This window comes from Mustelus asterias, chromosome 4, assembly GCF_964213995.1.
Source record: "Mustelus asterias chromosome 4, sMusAst1.hap1.1, whole genome shotgun sequence".
Classification (NCBI taxonomy): Eukaryota; Metazoa; Chordata; class Chondrichthyes; order Carcharhiniformes; family Triakidae; genus Mustelus; species Mustelus asterias.
The window spans coordinates 72,892,354-72,910,922 of record NC_135804.1 but is presented as its reverse complement, the minus strand read 5'-3'; the positions used below and the strand labels follow the sequence as shown (position 1 = coordinate 72,910,922).

Genomic DNA, 18,569 nt, shown 5'->3' with positions numbered 1-18,569 from the left:
TCTTTGTATCCTCATTGGCTACAGGTGAAGTTCCAGAGGACTGGAAGATAGCCAATGTTGTTCCATTGTTTAAGAAGGGCAGCAGGGGTAATCCAGGAAATTATAGGCCGCTGAGCCTTACGTCAGTGGTAGGGAAATTATTGGAAAAGATTCTTAGGGACAGAATTTACTCACATTTGAAAACAAATGGACTAGTTGGACCAAGGAGCGGCACAGGCTTGGAGGGCCGAAGGGCCTGTTTCCTGTGCTGTACTGTTCTTTGTTCTTTAGTGTTTCGGCAGGATTTAAACTAGTGTGGCAGGGGGGTGGGGAACAAAACAGTAGGTCAGTAAATACTGAGGCTGGGGTTGAGCTGGGGGCCAGGGCAAGGCTAGCTAAGAAGAGGAGCACTCAGGAGGAGGATGACCTGAGTGGGCCTGGAGGTCTGGAGTGCATCTGCTTCAATGCGAGGAGCGTAACGGGTAAAACAGACGAACTTAGGGCCTTAATGCTTATGCGGAATTTGGATGTGGTTGCGGTGACGGAAACTTGGTTAAAAGAAGGACAGGACTGGCAGCTGAATATTCCGGGGTATAAGTGTTTTAGGCGAGACAGAGGAGGGGCTAAAAAAGGTGGGGGAGTAGCGATATTAGTTAAGGAGCATATTACCGTGGTGCAGAGGGTAGACAACTTAGAGGGGTCATGTACTGAGTCACTGTGGGTGGAACTCAGAAACAGGAAGGGTGCAGTCACTATGCTGGGGGTGTACTACAGACCACCCAACAGCCCACGGGAAGTGGAGGAAAGGATATGTCAGGAGATTCTGGATAGGTGCAGAAAACATAGGGTTGTTGTAGTGGGGGACTTTAATTTCCCTGGCACAGACTGGAAAGTGCTTAGAGCTGGGGGTCCGGACAGGGAGGAATTTGTAAAATCCGTACTGGAAGGTTCTTTGGAACAGTATGTAGATAGCCCGACTAGAGAGGGGGCTATACTGGACCTAGTTCTGGGAAATGAGCCCGGTCAGGTCGTCAAAGTTTCGGTAGGGGAACATGTGGCAAATAGTGACCACAACTCTGTTAACTTTAGGATAGTAATGGACAAGGATGAGTGCTGTCCTACGGGCAGGGTGCTAAATTGGGGGAAGGCTAACTATAGCCGGATTAGGCAGGAATTGGTGGATGTTGATTGGGAGAGGATGTTCGAGGGTAAGTCCGCGTCTGGCATGTGGGAGTCTTTTAAGGAACTATTGATAAGGCTGCAGGATAGGCATGTGCCTGTAAAAAGGAAAGATAGGAAAGGTAGGATTCGAGAGCCGTGGATAACCAGGGAAATTGAGGATCTGATTAAAATGAAAAGGGAGGCGTTACGTTAAGTCCAGGCAACAGAAAACAGATGGAGCTCTGGAGGAATACAGAGAGAGTAGGAAAGAACTCAAACGGGGAGTTAGAAGGGCAAAAAGAGGTCACGAGATGTTCTTGGCAGGCAGGATTAAGGAGAATCCTAAGGCATTCTATTCATACGTTAGGAACAAAAGAGTTGTCAGGGAGAAAATCGGACCTCTCAGGGACAAAGGAGGGGAATTATGCTTAGAACCCAAGGGAATAGGGGAGATCCTAAATGAATACTTTGCATCGGTATTCACGAAGGAGAGGGGCGTGTTAACCAGGAGTGTCTCGGAGGGAGGTGTTGACCCGTTAGAGAAAATCTCCATGACAAGAGAGGAAGTGTTAGGTTTTTTAGGGAATTAAAACTGACAAAGCCCCAGGGCCTGATGGCATCTATCCTCGACTGCTCAGGGAGACGAGAGATGAAATTGCTGGGCCTCTGACGGAAATCTTTGTCGCTTCTTTGGACACGGGTGAGGTCCCTGAGGATTGGAGGATAGCGAATGTGGTCCCGTTGTTTAAGAAGGGTAGCAGGGATAACCCAGGAAATTATAGGCCGGTGAGCTTGACGTCCGTGGTAGGGAAGTTGTTGGAACAAAGAACAAAGAACAGTACAGCACAGGAAACAGGCCCTTCGGCCCTCCAAGCCTGTGCTGCTCCTTGGTCCAACTAGACCAATCGTTTGTATCCCTCCATTCCCAGGCTGCTCATGTGACTATCCAGGTAAGTCTTAAACGATGTCAGCGTGCCTGCCTCCACCACCCTACTTAAACATAGAACATAGAAAGCCACAGCACAAACAGGCCCTTCGGCCCACAGGTTGCGCCGATCACATCCCCACCTCTAGGCCTATCTATAGCCCTCAATCCCATTAAATCCCATGTACTCATCCAGAAGTCTCTTAAAAGACCCCAACGAGTTTGCCTCCATCACCACCGACGTCAGCCGATTCCACTCACCCACCACCCTCTGAGTGAAAAACTTACCCCTGACATCTCCTCTGTACCTACCCCCCAGCACCTTAAACCTGTGTCCTCTCGTAGCAACCATTTCAGCCCTTGGAAATAGCCTCTGAGAGTCTACCCTATCCAGACCTCTCAACATCTTGTAAACCTCTATCAGGTCACCTCTCATCCTTCGTCTCTCCAGGGAGAAGAGACCAAGCTCCCTCAACCTATCCTCATAAGGCATGCCCCCCAATCCAGGCAACATCCTTGTAAATCTCCTCTGCACCCTTTCAATGGCTTCAACATCTTTCCTGTAATGAGGTGACCAGAACTGCGCGCAGTACTCCAAGTGGGGTCTAACCAGGGTCCTATAAAGCTGCAGCATTATCTCCCGACTCCTAAACTCAATCCCTCGATTAATGAAGGCCAGTACGCCGTACGCCTTCTTGACCGTATCCTCCACCTGCGAGGCCGATTTAAGAGTCCTATGGACCCGGACCCCAAGGTCCTTCTGATCCTCTACACTGCTAAGAATGGTACCCTTCATATTATACTGCTGCTTCATCCCATTGGATCTGCCAAAATGGATCACCACACACTTATCCGGGTTGAAGTCCATCTGCCACTTCTCCGCCCAGTCTTGCATTCTATCTATGTCTCGCTGCAACTTCTGACATCCCTCCAAACTATCCACAACACCACCTACCTTGGTGTCGTCAGCAAACTTACCAACCCATCCCTCCACTTCCTCATCCAGGTCATTTATGAAAATGACAAACAGCAAGGGTCCCTGGCAGCGCATTCCAGGCCCCCACCACCCTCTGTGTAAAAAACGTCCCTCTGATGTCTGAGTTATACTTCGCCCCTCTCAGCTTGAGCCCGTGACCCCTCGTGATCGTCACCTCCGACCTGGGAAAAAGCTTCCCACTGTTCACCCTATCTATACCCTTCATAATCTTGTATACCTCTATTAGATCTCCCCTCATTCTCCGTCTTTCCAAGGAGAACAACCCCAGTCTACCCAATCTCTCCTCATAGCTAGGATTCTTAGAGACAGGATGTATGTGCATTTAGAACGGAACAATCTCATTAGTGACAGACAGCATGGTTTTGTAAGAGGGAGGTCGTGCCTTACAAATTTGGTGGAGTTTTTTGAGGAAGTGACAAAAACGGTTGATGAAGGAAGGGCTGTGGATGTCGTCTATATGGATTTCAGTAAGGCATTTGACAAAGTCCCACATGGCAGGTTGGTTAAGAAGGTTAAGGCTCATGGGATACAAGGAGAAGTGGCTAGATGGGTGGGGAACTGGCTTGGCCATAGGAGACAGAGGGTAGTGGTCGAAGGGTCTTTTTCCGCTGGAGGTCTGTGACCAGTGGTGTTCATGATGTGGAGATGCCGGCGTTGGACTGGGGTAAACACAGTAAGAAGTTTAACAACACCAGGTTAAAGTCCAACAGGTTTATTTGGTAGCTTTTGCTACCAAATAAACCTGTTGGACTTTAACCTGGTGTTGTTAAACTTCTTACCAGTGGTGTTCCGCAGGGCTCTGTACTGGGACCTCTGCTATTTGTGATATATATAAATGATTTGGAAGAAGGTGTAACTGGTGTAATCAGCAAGTTTGCGGATGACACGAAGATGGCTGGACTTGCGGATAGCGAAGAGCATTGTCGGGCAATACAGCAGGATATAGATAGGCTGGAAAATTGGGCGGAGAGGTGGCAGATGGAGTTTAATCCGGATAAATGCGAAGTGATGCATTTTGGAAGAAATAATGTAGGGAGGAGTTATACAATAAATGGCAGAGTCATCAGGAGTATAGAAACACAGAGGGGCCTAGGTGTACAAGTCCACAAATCCTTGAAGGTGGCAACACAGGTGGAGAAGGTGGTGAAGAAGGCATATGGTATGCTTGCCTTTAAGGACGGGGTATAGAGTATAAAAGCTGGAGTCTGATGATGCAGCTGTATAGAACGCTGGTTAGGCCACATTTGGAGTACTGCGTCCAGTTCTGGTTGCCGCACTACCAGAAGGACGTGGAGGCGTTAGAGAGAGTGCAGAGAAGGTTTACCAGGATGTTGCCTGGTCTTAGCTATGAGGAGAGATTGGGTAAACTGGGGTTGTTCTCCCTGGAAAGACGGAGAATGAGGGGAGATCTAATAGAGGTGTACAAGATTATGAAGGGGATAGATAGGGTGAACGGTGGGAAGCTTTTTCCCAGATCAGAAGTGGCGTTCACGAGGGGTCACGGGCTCAAGGTGAGAGGGGCGAAGTATAAGTCAGATATTAGAGGGATGTTTTTTACACAGAGGGTGGTGGGGGCCTGGAATGCGCTGCCAAGTAGGGTGGTGGAGGCAGGCACGCTGACATCGTTTAAGACTTACCTGGATAGTCACATGAGCAGCCTGGGAATGGAGGGATACAAACGATTGGTCTAGTTGGACCAAGGAGCGGCACAGGCTTGGAGGGCCGAAGGGCCTGTTTCCTGTGCTGTACTGTTCTTTGTTCTTTGTATTAGTGATAGACAGCAACAGGTTTTGTGAAGGGGAGGTCGTGTCTCACTAACTTGATCGAGTTTTTCGAGGAAGTGACAAAAATGATAGATGAGGGAAAGGCAATGGATTTTGTGTACATGGACTTCAGTAAAGTCTTTGACAAGGTACCTCATGGTAGACTGGTACGAAAGGTGAAGTCACACCGGATCAGAGGAGAGCTGGCAAGATGGATACAGAACTGGCTTGGCCGTAGAAGACAGAGGGGTGCTTTTCTGAGTGGAAAACTGTTCCACAGGGATCAGTTCTGGGACCTTTGTTGTTCGTAGTATATACAAATGACTTGGAGGAAAATATAGCTGGTCTGTGTAGTAAGTTCGCAGACGACACAAAATTTGGTGGAGTTGCTGATAGTGAAAATTATTGTGTGGAGATGCCGGCGTTGGACTGGGGTAAACACAGTAAGAAGTTTAACAACACCAGGTTAAAGTCCAACAGGTTTATTTGGTAGCAAAAGCCACACAAGCTTTTGGAGCTGCAAGCCCCTTCTTCAGGTGAGTGGGAATTCTGTTCACAAACAGAGCTTATAAAGACACAGACTCAATTTACAGAATAATGGTTGGAATGCGAATACTTACAACTAATCAAGTCTTTAAGAAACAAAACAGCATGAATGGAGGGAGCATCAAGACAGGCTAAAAAGATGTGTATTGTCTCCAGACAAGACAGCCAGTGAAACTCTGTGGGAGTTACAAATAGTGTGACATGAAGCCAATATCCCGGTTGAGGCCGTCCTCGTGTGTGCGGAACTTGGCGACACACGACGGCGCAGTCGCTGAGCAGAAACTGATAGCCAAGTTCCGCACACACGAGGACGGCCTCAACCGGGATATTGGCTTCATGTCACACTATTTGTAACTCCCACAGAGTTTCACTGGCTGTCTTGTCTGGAGACAATACACATCTTTTTAGCCTGTCTTGATGCTCTCTCCACTCATGCTGTTTTGTTTCTTAAAGACTTAATTAGTTGTAAGTATTCGCATTCCAACCATTATTCATGTAAATTGAGTCTGTGTCTTTATAAGCTCTGTTTGTGAACAGAATTCCCACTCACCTGAAGAAGGGGCTTGCAGCTCCGAAAGCTTGTGTGGCTTTTGCTACCAAATAAACCTGTTGGACTTTAACCTGGTGTTGTTAAACTTCTTACAGTGAAAATTATTGCCAGAGGATACAGCAAGATATAGACCAGTTGGAGACTTGGGCGGAGAAATTGCAGATGGAGTTCAACCCGAACAAATGTGAGGTATTGTCTTTTGGAAGGTCCAATGCATGTAGGAATCATTCAGTAAATAGATAAGGTAGTCAAAAAGGCATATGGCATGCTTGCTTTCATCAGTCGTGGCATTGAGTATAAAAATTGGCAGATCATGCTCCTGCTATACAGAACCTCAGCTTGGCCTCCCTTGGAATATTGTGTACAATTCTGGTCGCCACACTACCAGAAGGATGTGGATGCTCTGGAGAGGATACAGAAGAGGTTTACCAGGATGTTGCCTAGTCTGGAGGGTATTAGCTACGGGGAGAGGTTGGATAAACTCAGTTTGTTTGCACTGGAACTGAGGAGGTTGAGGGACAACCTGATAGAGGTTTACAAGATTATGAGTGGCATGGACAGAGTGGATAGCCAGATGCACTTTCATAGCATAGAAAAGTCAAGTACTAGAGAACATAGGTTTAACGTGTGTGGGGAAAAGTTTAGAGGAGATGTGCGAGGCAAGTTTTTTGCATAGAGGGTGGTGAATATCTGGAACACGCAGCCCGGGGAGGTGGTGGGAGCAAGTACAATAGCAGCATTTAAGGGGCACCTAGATGAATACATGATTAGGATAGGAATGTAGGGATATGGACTCCATAAGTGCATGTGGTTTTAGTTTAGGCAGGCATCATGATCGACGCAGGCTTGGAGGGCCGAAGGGTCTGTACTGTTCTTTGTTGTTCTTTGTTCGTTGTTCTCATTATCTAAGTGGTGAGAGGTTACAGGGCTCTGAGGTGCAGAGGTGTCTGGGTGTCACAGTTCAAGAATCATAAAAGTATTCAGGGATGCAAGTAAATAGGAAAGCTAATAGAATGTTACTGATTATTGCGAGAGGAATTGAATATAAAAGTAGGTGATGCTTCAGTTGCACAGAGAGACTACATCTGGAGTACTTTGTACATTATCGGTCTCTTTATTTAAAGAAGAATGTTAATTGTTGGAAACAGTTCAGAGAATGTTTACGAGACTAATAACTGGAATGGGCAGTTTATCTCATAAGGAATGTTTGGACAGGCTGGGCTTGTATCCACTGGAGTTTAGAAGAGTAAGAGGCAACTTGATTGAAACATTTAAGATCCTGAGGTGACTTGACAGGGTGGATGTGAAGAGGATGTTTCATCTTGTGGGAGAATCTAGATCTGGGTCAATGTTTCAAAATAAGAAGTCATCCATTTAAGGTGACATGAGGTGAAGTTTTTGCTCTCAAAAAATTGAGAGTCTCTGGAACACTCTTCCTAAAAAGATGGTGGAAGCAGTTTTTGAATATTTTTAAAGCAGAGGTGGATAGATTCTTCGTAAGCAAGGGGTGAAAGGTTATATGGGGATTTGAGGTTACTATCAGATCAGCCATGATCTAATTAAATGAGGAAGCAGGCTTGAGGGGTTAAAAGGTGTACTCCTGCTCCTTGTATAAATGATGGAGCAACAGAGAGTAGAGAGTGTGAGCGAACCTGTGATGGAGAGAGTAAAAGAAGAGAGTGTAACACAGCATGTGATAGAGACGCAGAGGGAGAGAAATTGGGGCAGAGCATGTGATAGAAAGAAAGGGTGGAGTGGGGCAGAGTGCATGATAGATAGAGAGGAGAGTGGGACAAAGCATGTGATATAGAGAGAGAGAGATGCAAGTCAGAGAGAGCATGTGATAGAGAGAGACAAGGGTGCAGCAGAGCGTGTTGAAAGAGAGAGGGAGGAGAATGAGATAGAGCGTGTGATGGAGGGAGTGGGACAGAGCATGTGATGGAGAGAGAGGGAGAGTAGGACAGAGCATGTGATAGAGAAGGGCAGTGGGTCAGAGTGCATGATAGAGAGAGAGGTGAGTGGAACAGAGCATGTGATAGAAGAGAGAGAGTTGAAGAGAACATGTGGTAGAGGGAGACAAGACAGTGCAGCAGAACATGTTGAGAAAGAGAGAGGGAGGAGAATGGGACATGCATCTGATAGGGAGAGACAACAGATTGGAACAGAGTAAGGTGGAGAGAGTGGGACAGAGCATTTGATGGAGAGAGAGGAAGAGAGTGGGACAGAGTGTGTGATGGAGAGAAAGAGGTGAGTCAGAGAGAGCATGTGATAGAGACATGAGGGCGCAGCAGAGTGTGTTGAGAGAGAGAGGAAATTGGGCCATGCGTGTGATGGAGAGAGACAACAGATTGGGACAGAGTCTGTGATGCAAAGAGAGGGACAGAGCGTGTTGGGAGAGAGAGCAGGGAGAAAGAGAGAGTTTGACACTGGTTAAAAGTGGGAGAGGGCATACACACAACAATATTTGAAGCCCTTTCAGCAGACAATCATTTTGCCTGTTAACTTTGATTTAATTTATTTTCTTGGTTATTTAGTTGACTTGTTTTCATCCCCTAGGTGTACGTACAGGATATCATTCAAACACAACTATCTGTTGAGCTGTTCCACATCTTGCATTCAAGGAAGGGACACCTGTATATTTGTGGTGATGTTACAATGGCACAAGAAGTTGCAAAAACTATCCAAGAAATTGTTGCCAGTCAGGGAGACATGAGTTTCAATGACGCAGCAACCTATATTGCAAAACTGAAGGTAAGCAAACGATTTGCCTGCCAGCTTATCAAGTGACAATATTCCAGTGCCCTAGAAAATGGTGAGAGGCAAAGAGACCATTTGATTTGGGTTGTAAACAGATGAGCAGTTTAAATCAACAATCTCAAGTGTGATTTGAGAAAGAAATGTTTAGCATAACTTGCTGGTGAATCTTGATCTGAATAGAATCAGATACTCTGGGCAGGATTTTACAGCCTCGCTCAAATGATTTTGTGGCGGTTGAGGCGGTAGAATTCCAGCGTCTGAAGCTTTCTTCTTTGAAAAAACACATGGACAAAGGCTGTTCTGCCCCTCTACCTGTGCTTTAAAATGCCTGTGCTTTAAAAGCCTTTTAAAATAGCAGCAAAGCTTCGTCACAGAGTGACAGTCAATCAATATTTTCTCAGGGATCGGTATTGGGCCCCTTGCTTTTCCTGATTTATATTAGTGATCTTGATGTGCAGAGGACAAATTCAAAGTTTGCGGATGACATAAAACTTGGCAGTATTATAAACTGTAAGCAGGACAATATAGAATTTCAAAAAGACCTTGACATGTTGGTGGATGGGCAGATAGGTGGCAGATGAAATTTAGTGTTGGGAAGTGTAAGGTTCCTGAAAAATTCCTGAAAAATTTCCATTTTAGTTGGAAGAACATGGAGAGGAAGTGTAAAATAAGGCATAAAATTTTTCAGGGGGTGCAGGAGCAGAGGGACCTGAGTGCATATGTGCATAAATTACTGAAGGTGGCAGGACAGGTGGAGAGAGCAGTTAATAAAATATATCATATCTTGGACTTTATTAATATGGGCCAAAGGACAAGGGCTAGGAGGGCTACACTAAATTTATACAGGTTAGACCTCAAGAGAGAAAATGCTGGAAAATCTCAGCAGGTCTGGCAGCATATGTAAGGGGAGAAAAAAAAGAGCTGACGTTTTGATTCCAGGTCTCTCTTTATCAAAGCTAAAAGGCAGAGAAAGTGGGAGAGAGTGTGAGAAAGTGGCAGGGCGAGGGAATGAAAAATGAGTCATAGCCACAAAAACAAGGGGAAGGCTAAGAGGTGCTAATGGCAGTCTATAGAGAGAATAGAAGGTGTGAATAACCAAACAGCAGAGAAGCTGAAATCAGAGCTGTGACAGATGGAGATGTGGGGGAGGGTGGAGATGAGTGGGAGAGAGGTAAAGTTGAGAAAAGGGGGGAAACGGGAACCAAAGGGGGAGAAAGGTCAGAAAAGGGGGATAAAATAGGGGGAAAGAGTGGTGGGGGGGGAAGAAAAATAAAGAAAGACAATAAATAAAAGGTAGAGAACAGTTAACAATTTAAAAAATGAATACAAAGGGGACGAATTGGGGTAGAGCTAATCAGCTGGAGTTGTTGAATTGTTGTAATGCGTCTAGCCAGAAGATGGGATGTCGTTCCTCCAGTTTGCGTTGAGCTTCACTTGAACTTTGCAGCAGGCCAAGGACAGACATGGGAGTAGGATTGTGTGTTAAAATGGCAAGCAACAGGAAGGTCAGGGTCCTGGTTGCGCAGAGATGGTAGGTGCTCAGCAAAGCAATCACCCAGTCTACTTTGATCACTCCAATATAGAGGAGACCACATTGGGAGCAGCAAGTGCAACAGACCAAATTGAAAGAGATGCAAGTGAAACCCTGCTTAACCTAGAATGAGTGTTTTGGACCTTGGATGGTAAGCATGGAAGAGGTAAAGACGAGGTGTTGCACCTTCTGCGATTGCATGGGAAGGTGCTTTGGATGATGGGAGAGGTGTTGGGTACAATGGAGGAGTGGGGACTAGGTTATCCAGGAGGGAACAGTCTCTGGAATGCTGACAGAGGAAGTGGTGGGAAGATGTGTTTAACGGTGGCATCACGCTGAAGTTGGCGAAAATGGCAGAGGATTATGATCTGCATGCGGATATCTCCCACTTGCCATGCCTTTTAGCTTTGACAAAGGGTCATCTGGACTTGAAACGTCAGCTTTTTTTTCTCTCCTTACAGATGCTGTCAGACCTGTTGAGATTTTCCAGCATTTTCTCTTTTGGTTTCAGATTCCAGCATCCGCAGTAATTTGCTTTTAACTAGTTAGACCTCAGCTGGAATATTATGTACAGTTATGGATGCCACACTATAGGAAGGGTGTGAACATATTGTAGAGAGTGCAGGGTTTACAAGAATGATTCCAGGGATGAGAAACTTCAGTTATGAGGATAGATTGGAGAGATGGGACTGTTCTACTTGGCGAGAAGGCGGCAAAGAGGAGATTTGATAGAGCTGTTCAAAATCATGAGGGGCTTGGATATAGTAGATAGGGAGAAACTGTTTCTGCTTGTAAAAGGATCAAGAATGAGAGGGCACAGATATAAAGTAATTTGCAGAAGAAACAAATGTAACATGAGAAAAAACTTCTTCACACGAGTGGTCGTGTGGGCCTGGAATGCACTGCCTGGAAGTGTGGTGGAAGTAGGTTCAATCAGGGCATTCAGGAGGACATGAGATGACGATTTGAATGGAAACAATGTGCATGGGTACGGGGAAAAGGCAGGAGAATGGCACTAAGTCATGATGCTTGTCAGGGAGAAAATCGGACCTCTCAGGGACAAAGGAGGGGAATTATGCTTAGATCCCAAGGGAATAGGGGAGATCCTAAATGAATACTTTGCATCGGTATTCACGAAGGAGAGGGGCGTGTTAACCGGGAGTGTCTCGGAGGGAGGTGTTGACCCGTTAGAGAAAATCTCCATTACAAGAGAGGAAGTGTTAGGTTTTTTAGGGAACATTAAAACTGACAAAGCCCCAGGGCCTGATGGCATCTATCCTCGACTGCTCAGGGAGACGAGAGGTGAAATTGCTGGGCCTCTGACGGAAATCTTTGTCGCTTCTTTGGACACGGGTGAGGTCCCTGAGGATTGGAGGATAGCGAATGTGGTCCCGTTGTTTAAGAAGGGTAGCAGGGATAACCCAGGAAATTATAGGCCGGTGAGCTTGACGTCCGTGGTAGGGAAGTTGTTGGAGAGGATTCTTAGAGACAGGATGTATGTGCATTTAGAACGGAACAATCTCATTAGTGACAGACAGCATGGTTTTGTAAGAGGGAGGTCGTGCCTTACAAATTTGGTGGAGCTTTTTGAGGAAGTGACAAAAACGGTTGATGAAGGAAGGGCCGTGGATGTCGTCTATATGGATTTCAGTAAGGCATTTGACAAAGTCCCACATGGCAGGTTGGTTAAGAAGGTAAGGCTCATGGGATACAAGGAGAAGTGGCTCGATGGGTGGAGAACTGGCTTGGCCATAGGAGACAGAGGGTAGTGGGCGAAGGGTCTTTTTCCGGCTGGAGGTCTGTGACCAGTGGTGTTCCGCAGGGCTCTGTACTAGGACCTCTGCTATTTGTGATATATATAAATGATTTGGAAGAAGGTGTAACTGGTGTAATCAGCAAGTTTGCGGATGACACGAAGATGGCTGGAATTGCGGATAGCGAAGAGCATTGTCGGGCAATACAGCAGGATATAGATAGGCTGGAAAATTGGGCGGAGAGGTGGCAGATGGAATTTAATCCGGATAAATGCGAAGTGATGCATTTTGGAAGAAATAATGTAGGGAGGAGTTATACAATAAATGGCAGAGTCATCAGGAGTATAGAAACACAGAGGGACCTAGGTGTGCAAGTCCACAAATCCTTGAAGGTGGCAACACAGATGGAGAAGGTGGTGAAGAAGGCATATGGTATGCTTGCCTTTATAGGACGGGGTATAGAGTATAAAAGCTGGAGTCTGATGATGCAGCTGTATAGAACGCTGGTTAGGCCACATTTGGAGTACTGCGTCCAGTTCTGGTCGCCGCACTACCAGAAGGACGTGGAGGCATTGGAGAGAGTGCAGAGAAGGTTTACCAGGATGTTGCCTGGTATGGAGGGTCTTAGCTATGAGGAGAGATTGGGTAGACTGGGGTTGTTCTCCTTGGAAAGACGGAGAATGAGGGGAGATCTAATAGAGGTATACAAGATTATGAAGGGTATAGATAGGGTGAACAGTGGGAAGCTTTTTCCCAGGTCGGAGGTGACGATCACGAGGGGTCACGGGCTCAAGCTGAGAGGGGCGAAGTATAACTCAGACATCAGAGGGACGTTTTTTACACAGAGGGTGGTGGGGGCCTGGAATGCGCTGCCAAGTAGGGTGGTGGAGGCAGGCACGCTGACATCGTTTAAGACTTACCTGGATAGTCACATGAGCAGCCTGGGAATGGAGGGATACAAACGATTGGTCTAGTTGGACCAAGGAGCGGCACAGGCTTGGAGGGCCGAAGGGCCTGTTTCCTGTGCTGTACTGTTCTTTGTTCTTTGTTTGGAGAACCGGTGCACACTTGATGGACCAAATGGCCTCTTTCTGCACTGTAATGATTCTATGATTCTGAAACTGTGACTGTCTATAATTCTACCTCTCCCCACCCCACAAATATAAACACAAGGGAAACTGAAAGTTATGATACAGTTTCCTGAATTAAATTTGTATCAGACGCTTCCTCAACTTTATAAGTGGTTAAAATTTAGATATGAAGATGCATCACATGCATACAGCAAACATTGCTGAGTAAAGAAAGCATATCATTTTTGTTTTTCATATTCTACATCACTGCAAAGATGGTTGTTAACAATTATAACAAAATCATATTATATACTACAATTTATAGTTGGAAATAGAAATCTTGGGGTTTTGCTATTTTACCCACCTTATCTGATCACAGCCCCTAATGAAAGAACTTACAGTGGCACTGCTGCCTCACAGTGCCAGGGACCGGTGTTCGATTCTCCCCATATCAGCGTGGGTTTCCTCCGGGTGCTCTGGTTTCCTCCCACAGTTCAAAGATGTGCAGATTAGTTTGATTGGCCATAGTAAATTGCCCCTTAGTGTCAGGGAGATGACCAGGGTAATATGTGGGGTTGCAGGGATAGGGCCCCGGTGGGATTGTTGTCGGTGCAGGCTCAATGGGCTGAATGACCGCCTTCTGCACTGTAGGAATTCTATGATTCTATTAGTGTTGTTAATTTTGTGAAAATACTGTTTAAAATTATTGATGAAATCACCTTCTGCTATGTTTCAGATTCTTACAAGTCTCTGAAACAAAAATAGTTCTCTCATCTGGGTTTTTTGTGAATGATTTTGAATCTATGACCTCGGGTTATTGAACCATTTACAAGAAGGAATCTATGAAAACACTCGTCATCTTAACAACCTCTTAATCTCTGTGATGTCATCAGGGGCTGTGTGCTGGAAGGGCGGTACTTTTCGCAACTTTCTTAACAGTTTCCGCCGATCAAGATGGCCACAGGAAGTCAACCCAAAAATCACAAGGCACACTGATGGAAAACCACCATCAGGAATCCGTGTAATGAGGATCAGCTCTGTAGCCTTACTACACTAGACTTAGAAGCAGCAAGGTGGCACAGTGGTTAGCACTGCTGCCTCACAGCGCAGGGACCCGGGTTCAATTTTGGCCTCAGGTCACTGTTGTGCGGAGTTTGCACATCCTCCCCGTGTCTACGTGGGTTTCCTCGGTTGCTTCGGTTTCCTCCTAAACTCCAAAGATATGTGGGTTAGGTGCATTGGCCATGCTAAAATTGCCCCTTCGTGTCAGGGAGATTAGCAGAGTAAATATGTGGGGTTATAAGGTTGGATTTGGATTGGATATGGGCCTGGGTGGGATTGTGGTTGGTGCAGGCTCGATGGGCCGAATGCCTCGTTTTGTACTGTTGGTAGGTTCTTTACTCAGAGCGTGGTTGGGGTGTGGAATGGACTGCCTGCTGTGATAGTGGAGTCGGACACTTTAGGAACTTTCAAATGGTTATTGGATAGGCACATGGAGCACACCAGAATGATCGGGAGTGGGATAGCTTGATCTTGGTTTCGGACAAAGCTCGGCACAACATCGAGGGCTGAAGGGCTGTGCTGTACTGTTCTTTGTTCGATCTATGATTCTATGACTCTTGATTAGAAGTGTGCTGCTAAGGGCAGCAGCAGCCAACTTAATGAATGCAAGGGGAGTGCCTTGGAGAGTGAAGAAATTGCTGTGTGCATAACTGTGTTTTGTTGCTGACCTTGAACTGTATCAAACCATGATTTGGATTGTACCTTGACCTGTAGGGGAACCCGCTCTGGTAATCTGACCTTTTAGTAGAATGGCATGGTGGCACAGTGGTTAGAACTGATCTCTCACAGCAGTAGTTTGATTTGGGTTTGATTCCGGTCTTGATTGTCTGTGTGGATTTTGTATGTTCTCCCCATGTCTGCATGGGTTTCCTCCCACACTTGAAAGATGTGCGGGTTAGATGTATTGGCCATGCTAAATTGCTGCTCAGTATCCCAAGATGTGTAGGTTAGGTGGAATGGCCATGGTAAATGTGCAGGGTTGTGTGGATAGGTTAGGGGCAGGGGATTGCCAATGTGTTTCGGCTATTAAAGAAGAATTGTAGAGACAAGCCAGGGAGCTACAAACGAGTGAGTCTCACGTCAGTGGTAGGAAAACTATTGGAGAAAATTCTGAAAGAGAGATTCTATCTCCACTTGAGAGGCAAGGTTTGATCAGGGATAGTCACCATGGCTTTGTCAGATGAAGGTCATATCTAAAATTGATTGAATATTTTGAGGCGTTGATCAGGTTTGTCGATGACGATAGTGCAGTTGATGTAGTCTATATGGTTTCAGGAAAGTCTTTTGACAAATTCCAACATGAGAGACTTATAAAGAAGACAAACGCACATGGGATACAAGTAGATTCAAAATTGGCTCAGTTGCAAAATACCTAAAGATATCAAAAATATATTGATGATTCTGTTGGGCGGTGGGGGCGAGTGGTGGTAGGATTAGTAAGTTTGTGGATGACACGAAGATTGGTAGGGTGGTTAACAGTGAGGCTGAGTGTCTTGGGCTACAAGAAAACATAGACAGTTTGGGCAAATGGGCAGATAAGTGGCAGATGAAATTTAACCCTGAACAGTGTGAGGTGATGTGGGGTTATAGGGTCAGATCTGGATTGGGTCTGGGATTGTGGTCAGTGCAGGCTCGATGGACCGAATGGAGTAATAATCCGAAAGGAGTAATTTGACAAAGAGCTGTGTACTTTGGAAGGAGTAATTTGGCAAGAAGCTATTCAAAGAATGGTACGACACTAGGAACTTCTGAGGAACAAAGGAACCTTGATGTGTTTGTCCATCAATCCTTGAAGGCAGAAGGGCATCTTAGTAGGGTGTTGAAAAAGGCATATGGGACATTTCCTTTCATCAATCGGGACATAGATTACAAAAACAGGGAGGTCAGGTTGGATTGCATAGAACTTTGATGAGGCCACAGCTCAAGTACTGTGTGCAGTTCTGCATGCCACATTGTAGGAAGGATGTGATTGCACTGGTAGACGTGCAGAGATGTACCAGGATGTTACCTGGGATGGAACATTTATGAAGAGAGGTTGGAGAAACCTGGATTGTATTCACTCGAGCAGAGAAGACTGAGGGCTGACTTGATTGAAGTGTACAAGGTTATGAGGGGCATAGACAGGGTGTATAGGGAGCAGCTGCCTCCCCTGTAGTTGAAGTGTCAGTCACAAAGGGACTCGAGCTCAAAGTGAGGAGCAAGGGGATGTGAGGAAAATCAATTTTACCCAAAGCATGTCATGTGCTATATGAGGCAGGTTGTCTCACATTTTGGTCACCCTGTTATAGGAAAGACATTGATAAACTGGGAAGAGTGCAAAGAAGATTTACGAGGATGTTGCCAGTGCTAGTTATGGGCGGCACGGTAGCACAGTGGTTAGCACTGCTGCTTCACAGCTCCAGGGACCTGGGTTCGAGTCCCGGCTTGGGTCACTGTCTGCGTGGAGTTTGCACATTCTCCTCGTGTCTGCGTGGGTTTCCTCCGGGTGCTCCAGTTTCCTCCCACAGTCCAAAGATGTGCGGGTTAGGTTGATTGGCAATGCTAAAATTGCCTCTTAGTGTCCTGAGATGCGTAGGTTAGAGGGATTAGCGGGTAAATGTATAGGGATATGGGGGTAGGGCCTGGGTGGGATTGTGGTCGGTGCAGACTCGATGGGTCAAATGGCCTCTTTCTGCACTGTAGGGTTTCTATGATACTAGTGGGCCTGAGTGATAGGGAGCAGTTGGCCAGGCCATGGCTTCATTCCTTGAAACATAGGAGAATGAGATGACCTTACTGAGGTGTATAAAATCATGAGGGGCATAGATGAACACACACACTGTTTTTCTCAGCGTTGGGGATTTGAAAACTAGAGGGCATAGGTTTAAGTTTAGAGGGGAAATATTTAAAAGGGACCTAAGGGGCAACTTCTTCAGGCAGAGGATGGTGCATATATGGAATGAGTTGCCAGAGAAAGTGGTTGCGGCAGATTCAATAGCAACATTTAAAAAGCATTTGGATAAGTACATGGATGGGAAAGGATTAGAGGGGTGTGGGCCAAATGCAGGCAATTGGGACGAACTGGGAGGACACTATGGTCAGCATGAACCGGTTGGGCTGAAGGGCCTGTATCTATGCTGCATTGCTCTCTGACTCTATCCTTTAAAAAGTACCTGGATAAAGACTTTGGCACATTATAACATTTAAGGCCAAGTGCTGGTGAATGGGATTAGGTGGGAGGTCAGGTATTTCTCATTTGTCGGTGCAGACTCGATGGGCCGAAGGGCCTCTTCTGCACTCTGAGATTCTGTGATGCCCAGAACTGTCCACAATATTCCAATTAAGGCAAATGAATAGCAGGAAGATCGCGATAATGTTGAAACATGATCATAGTGAATGGCGCACTCAAGGTGCCAGATGTTCCTATTGCCTGTGTTGTTCTGTAGAGATGGAGATTATAGGGAGCAGTTGGCCAGGCCATGGCTTCATTCCTTGAAACATGAGGTGACCTTATTGAGGTGTATAAAATCATGAGGGGCATAGATGAACACACTGTTTTTCTCAGCGTTGGGGATTTGAAAACTAGAGATCTACTATCTTCATGGATTCTGTTTGGTATCAGTATTGAAATGGAACTCTTTCTCACGATTAGATGGGTGGGTAGAGTCAGTGATAGAAAAGTGTGCACAGTGGGAAAAGTGATGTTGGAGTTTATTGACTGGATGTATCTACTCCTGTGTGTTTGTGTCTTTTACTCTAACCTTGTTCAAATAATTATTGTATTCCATTCACAATTCACCGAGCACAATTCATGTTAGTAATCCTTTTTTCTTTCTCGCAGGACGAAAATCGCTACCATGAAGATATATTTGGTGTAACTCTGCGAACCTGGGAGGTTACCACAAAAATACGATCATCTTTGACATATTGGTGGGGAACAAAGTCAATGATTGGCTCTGATTAACTCACTAAGATAAACGGCTGTTGCCAGAAACTCAAAACCTTTCATAAATGAATCAAGAATTCTTGGGTATTCATAAAAAAGTAGTTTAAATTAATGGGCATATATCTGCAGCCAACACTTTGAGCATTTTTGTGTGTATAAGATGAAATGTCACAGAATTAGATAGATCACCTGGATGTTAAAGCTTGTCTTTCTCTCAGCATTGTCTGACGATTATATGTTACCTTATTTTAAAGTGTATCTCAGTGTGTTTCAGAATTAAGTTTTTGACAATTATCACTTCCCCAAACAAGATTTTCTGAAGTTGGTTTAACTGTTCAGTGCCCATAATATGCAGTCTTGGTAGCTGCGTCTTCCTCCTATCCCATCTGTATCTATTGCAACTATGTCCCTTAGTCCTTCACCAAAGAGAGGGACTTGATGGATGAGGAGCTTGGGGTAGGATGTGTAGATATTTTGGGTGATGTCAGTGTCAAAAAGGAGGAGATATTAGGCATCCTAAAAAGCATTAAGGTAGATAAGTCCTGATTG

General features: G+C 45.6%; 1 protein-coding gene across 1 annotated transcript in view; it reads left to right on the top strand.

Annotated features, from left to right (window-relative positions):
• LOC144492779 (nitric oxide synthase 1-like) overlaps positions 1-18,270 on the top strand; it is a 342,106-nt gene extending 323,836 nt beyond the window's left edge. The window contains exons 25-26 of the mRNA XM_078211199.1: positions 8,478-8,672; positions 17,916-18,270. Of these exons, the coding sequence (XP_078067325.1) occupies positions 8,478-8,672; positions 17,916-18,038 (318 nt within the window). The 3' untranslated portion in view covers positions 18,039-18,270. The remainder of the gene's footprint in view (positions 1-8,477; positions 8,673-17,915) is intronic.
• Positions 18,271-18,569: the final 299 nt, after the last annotated feature.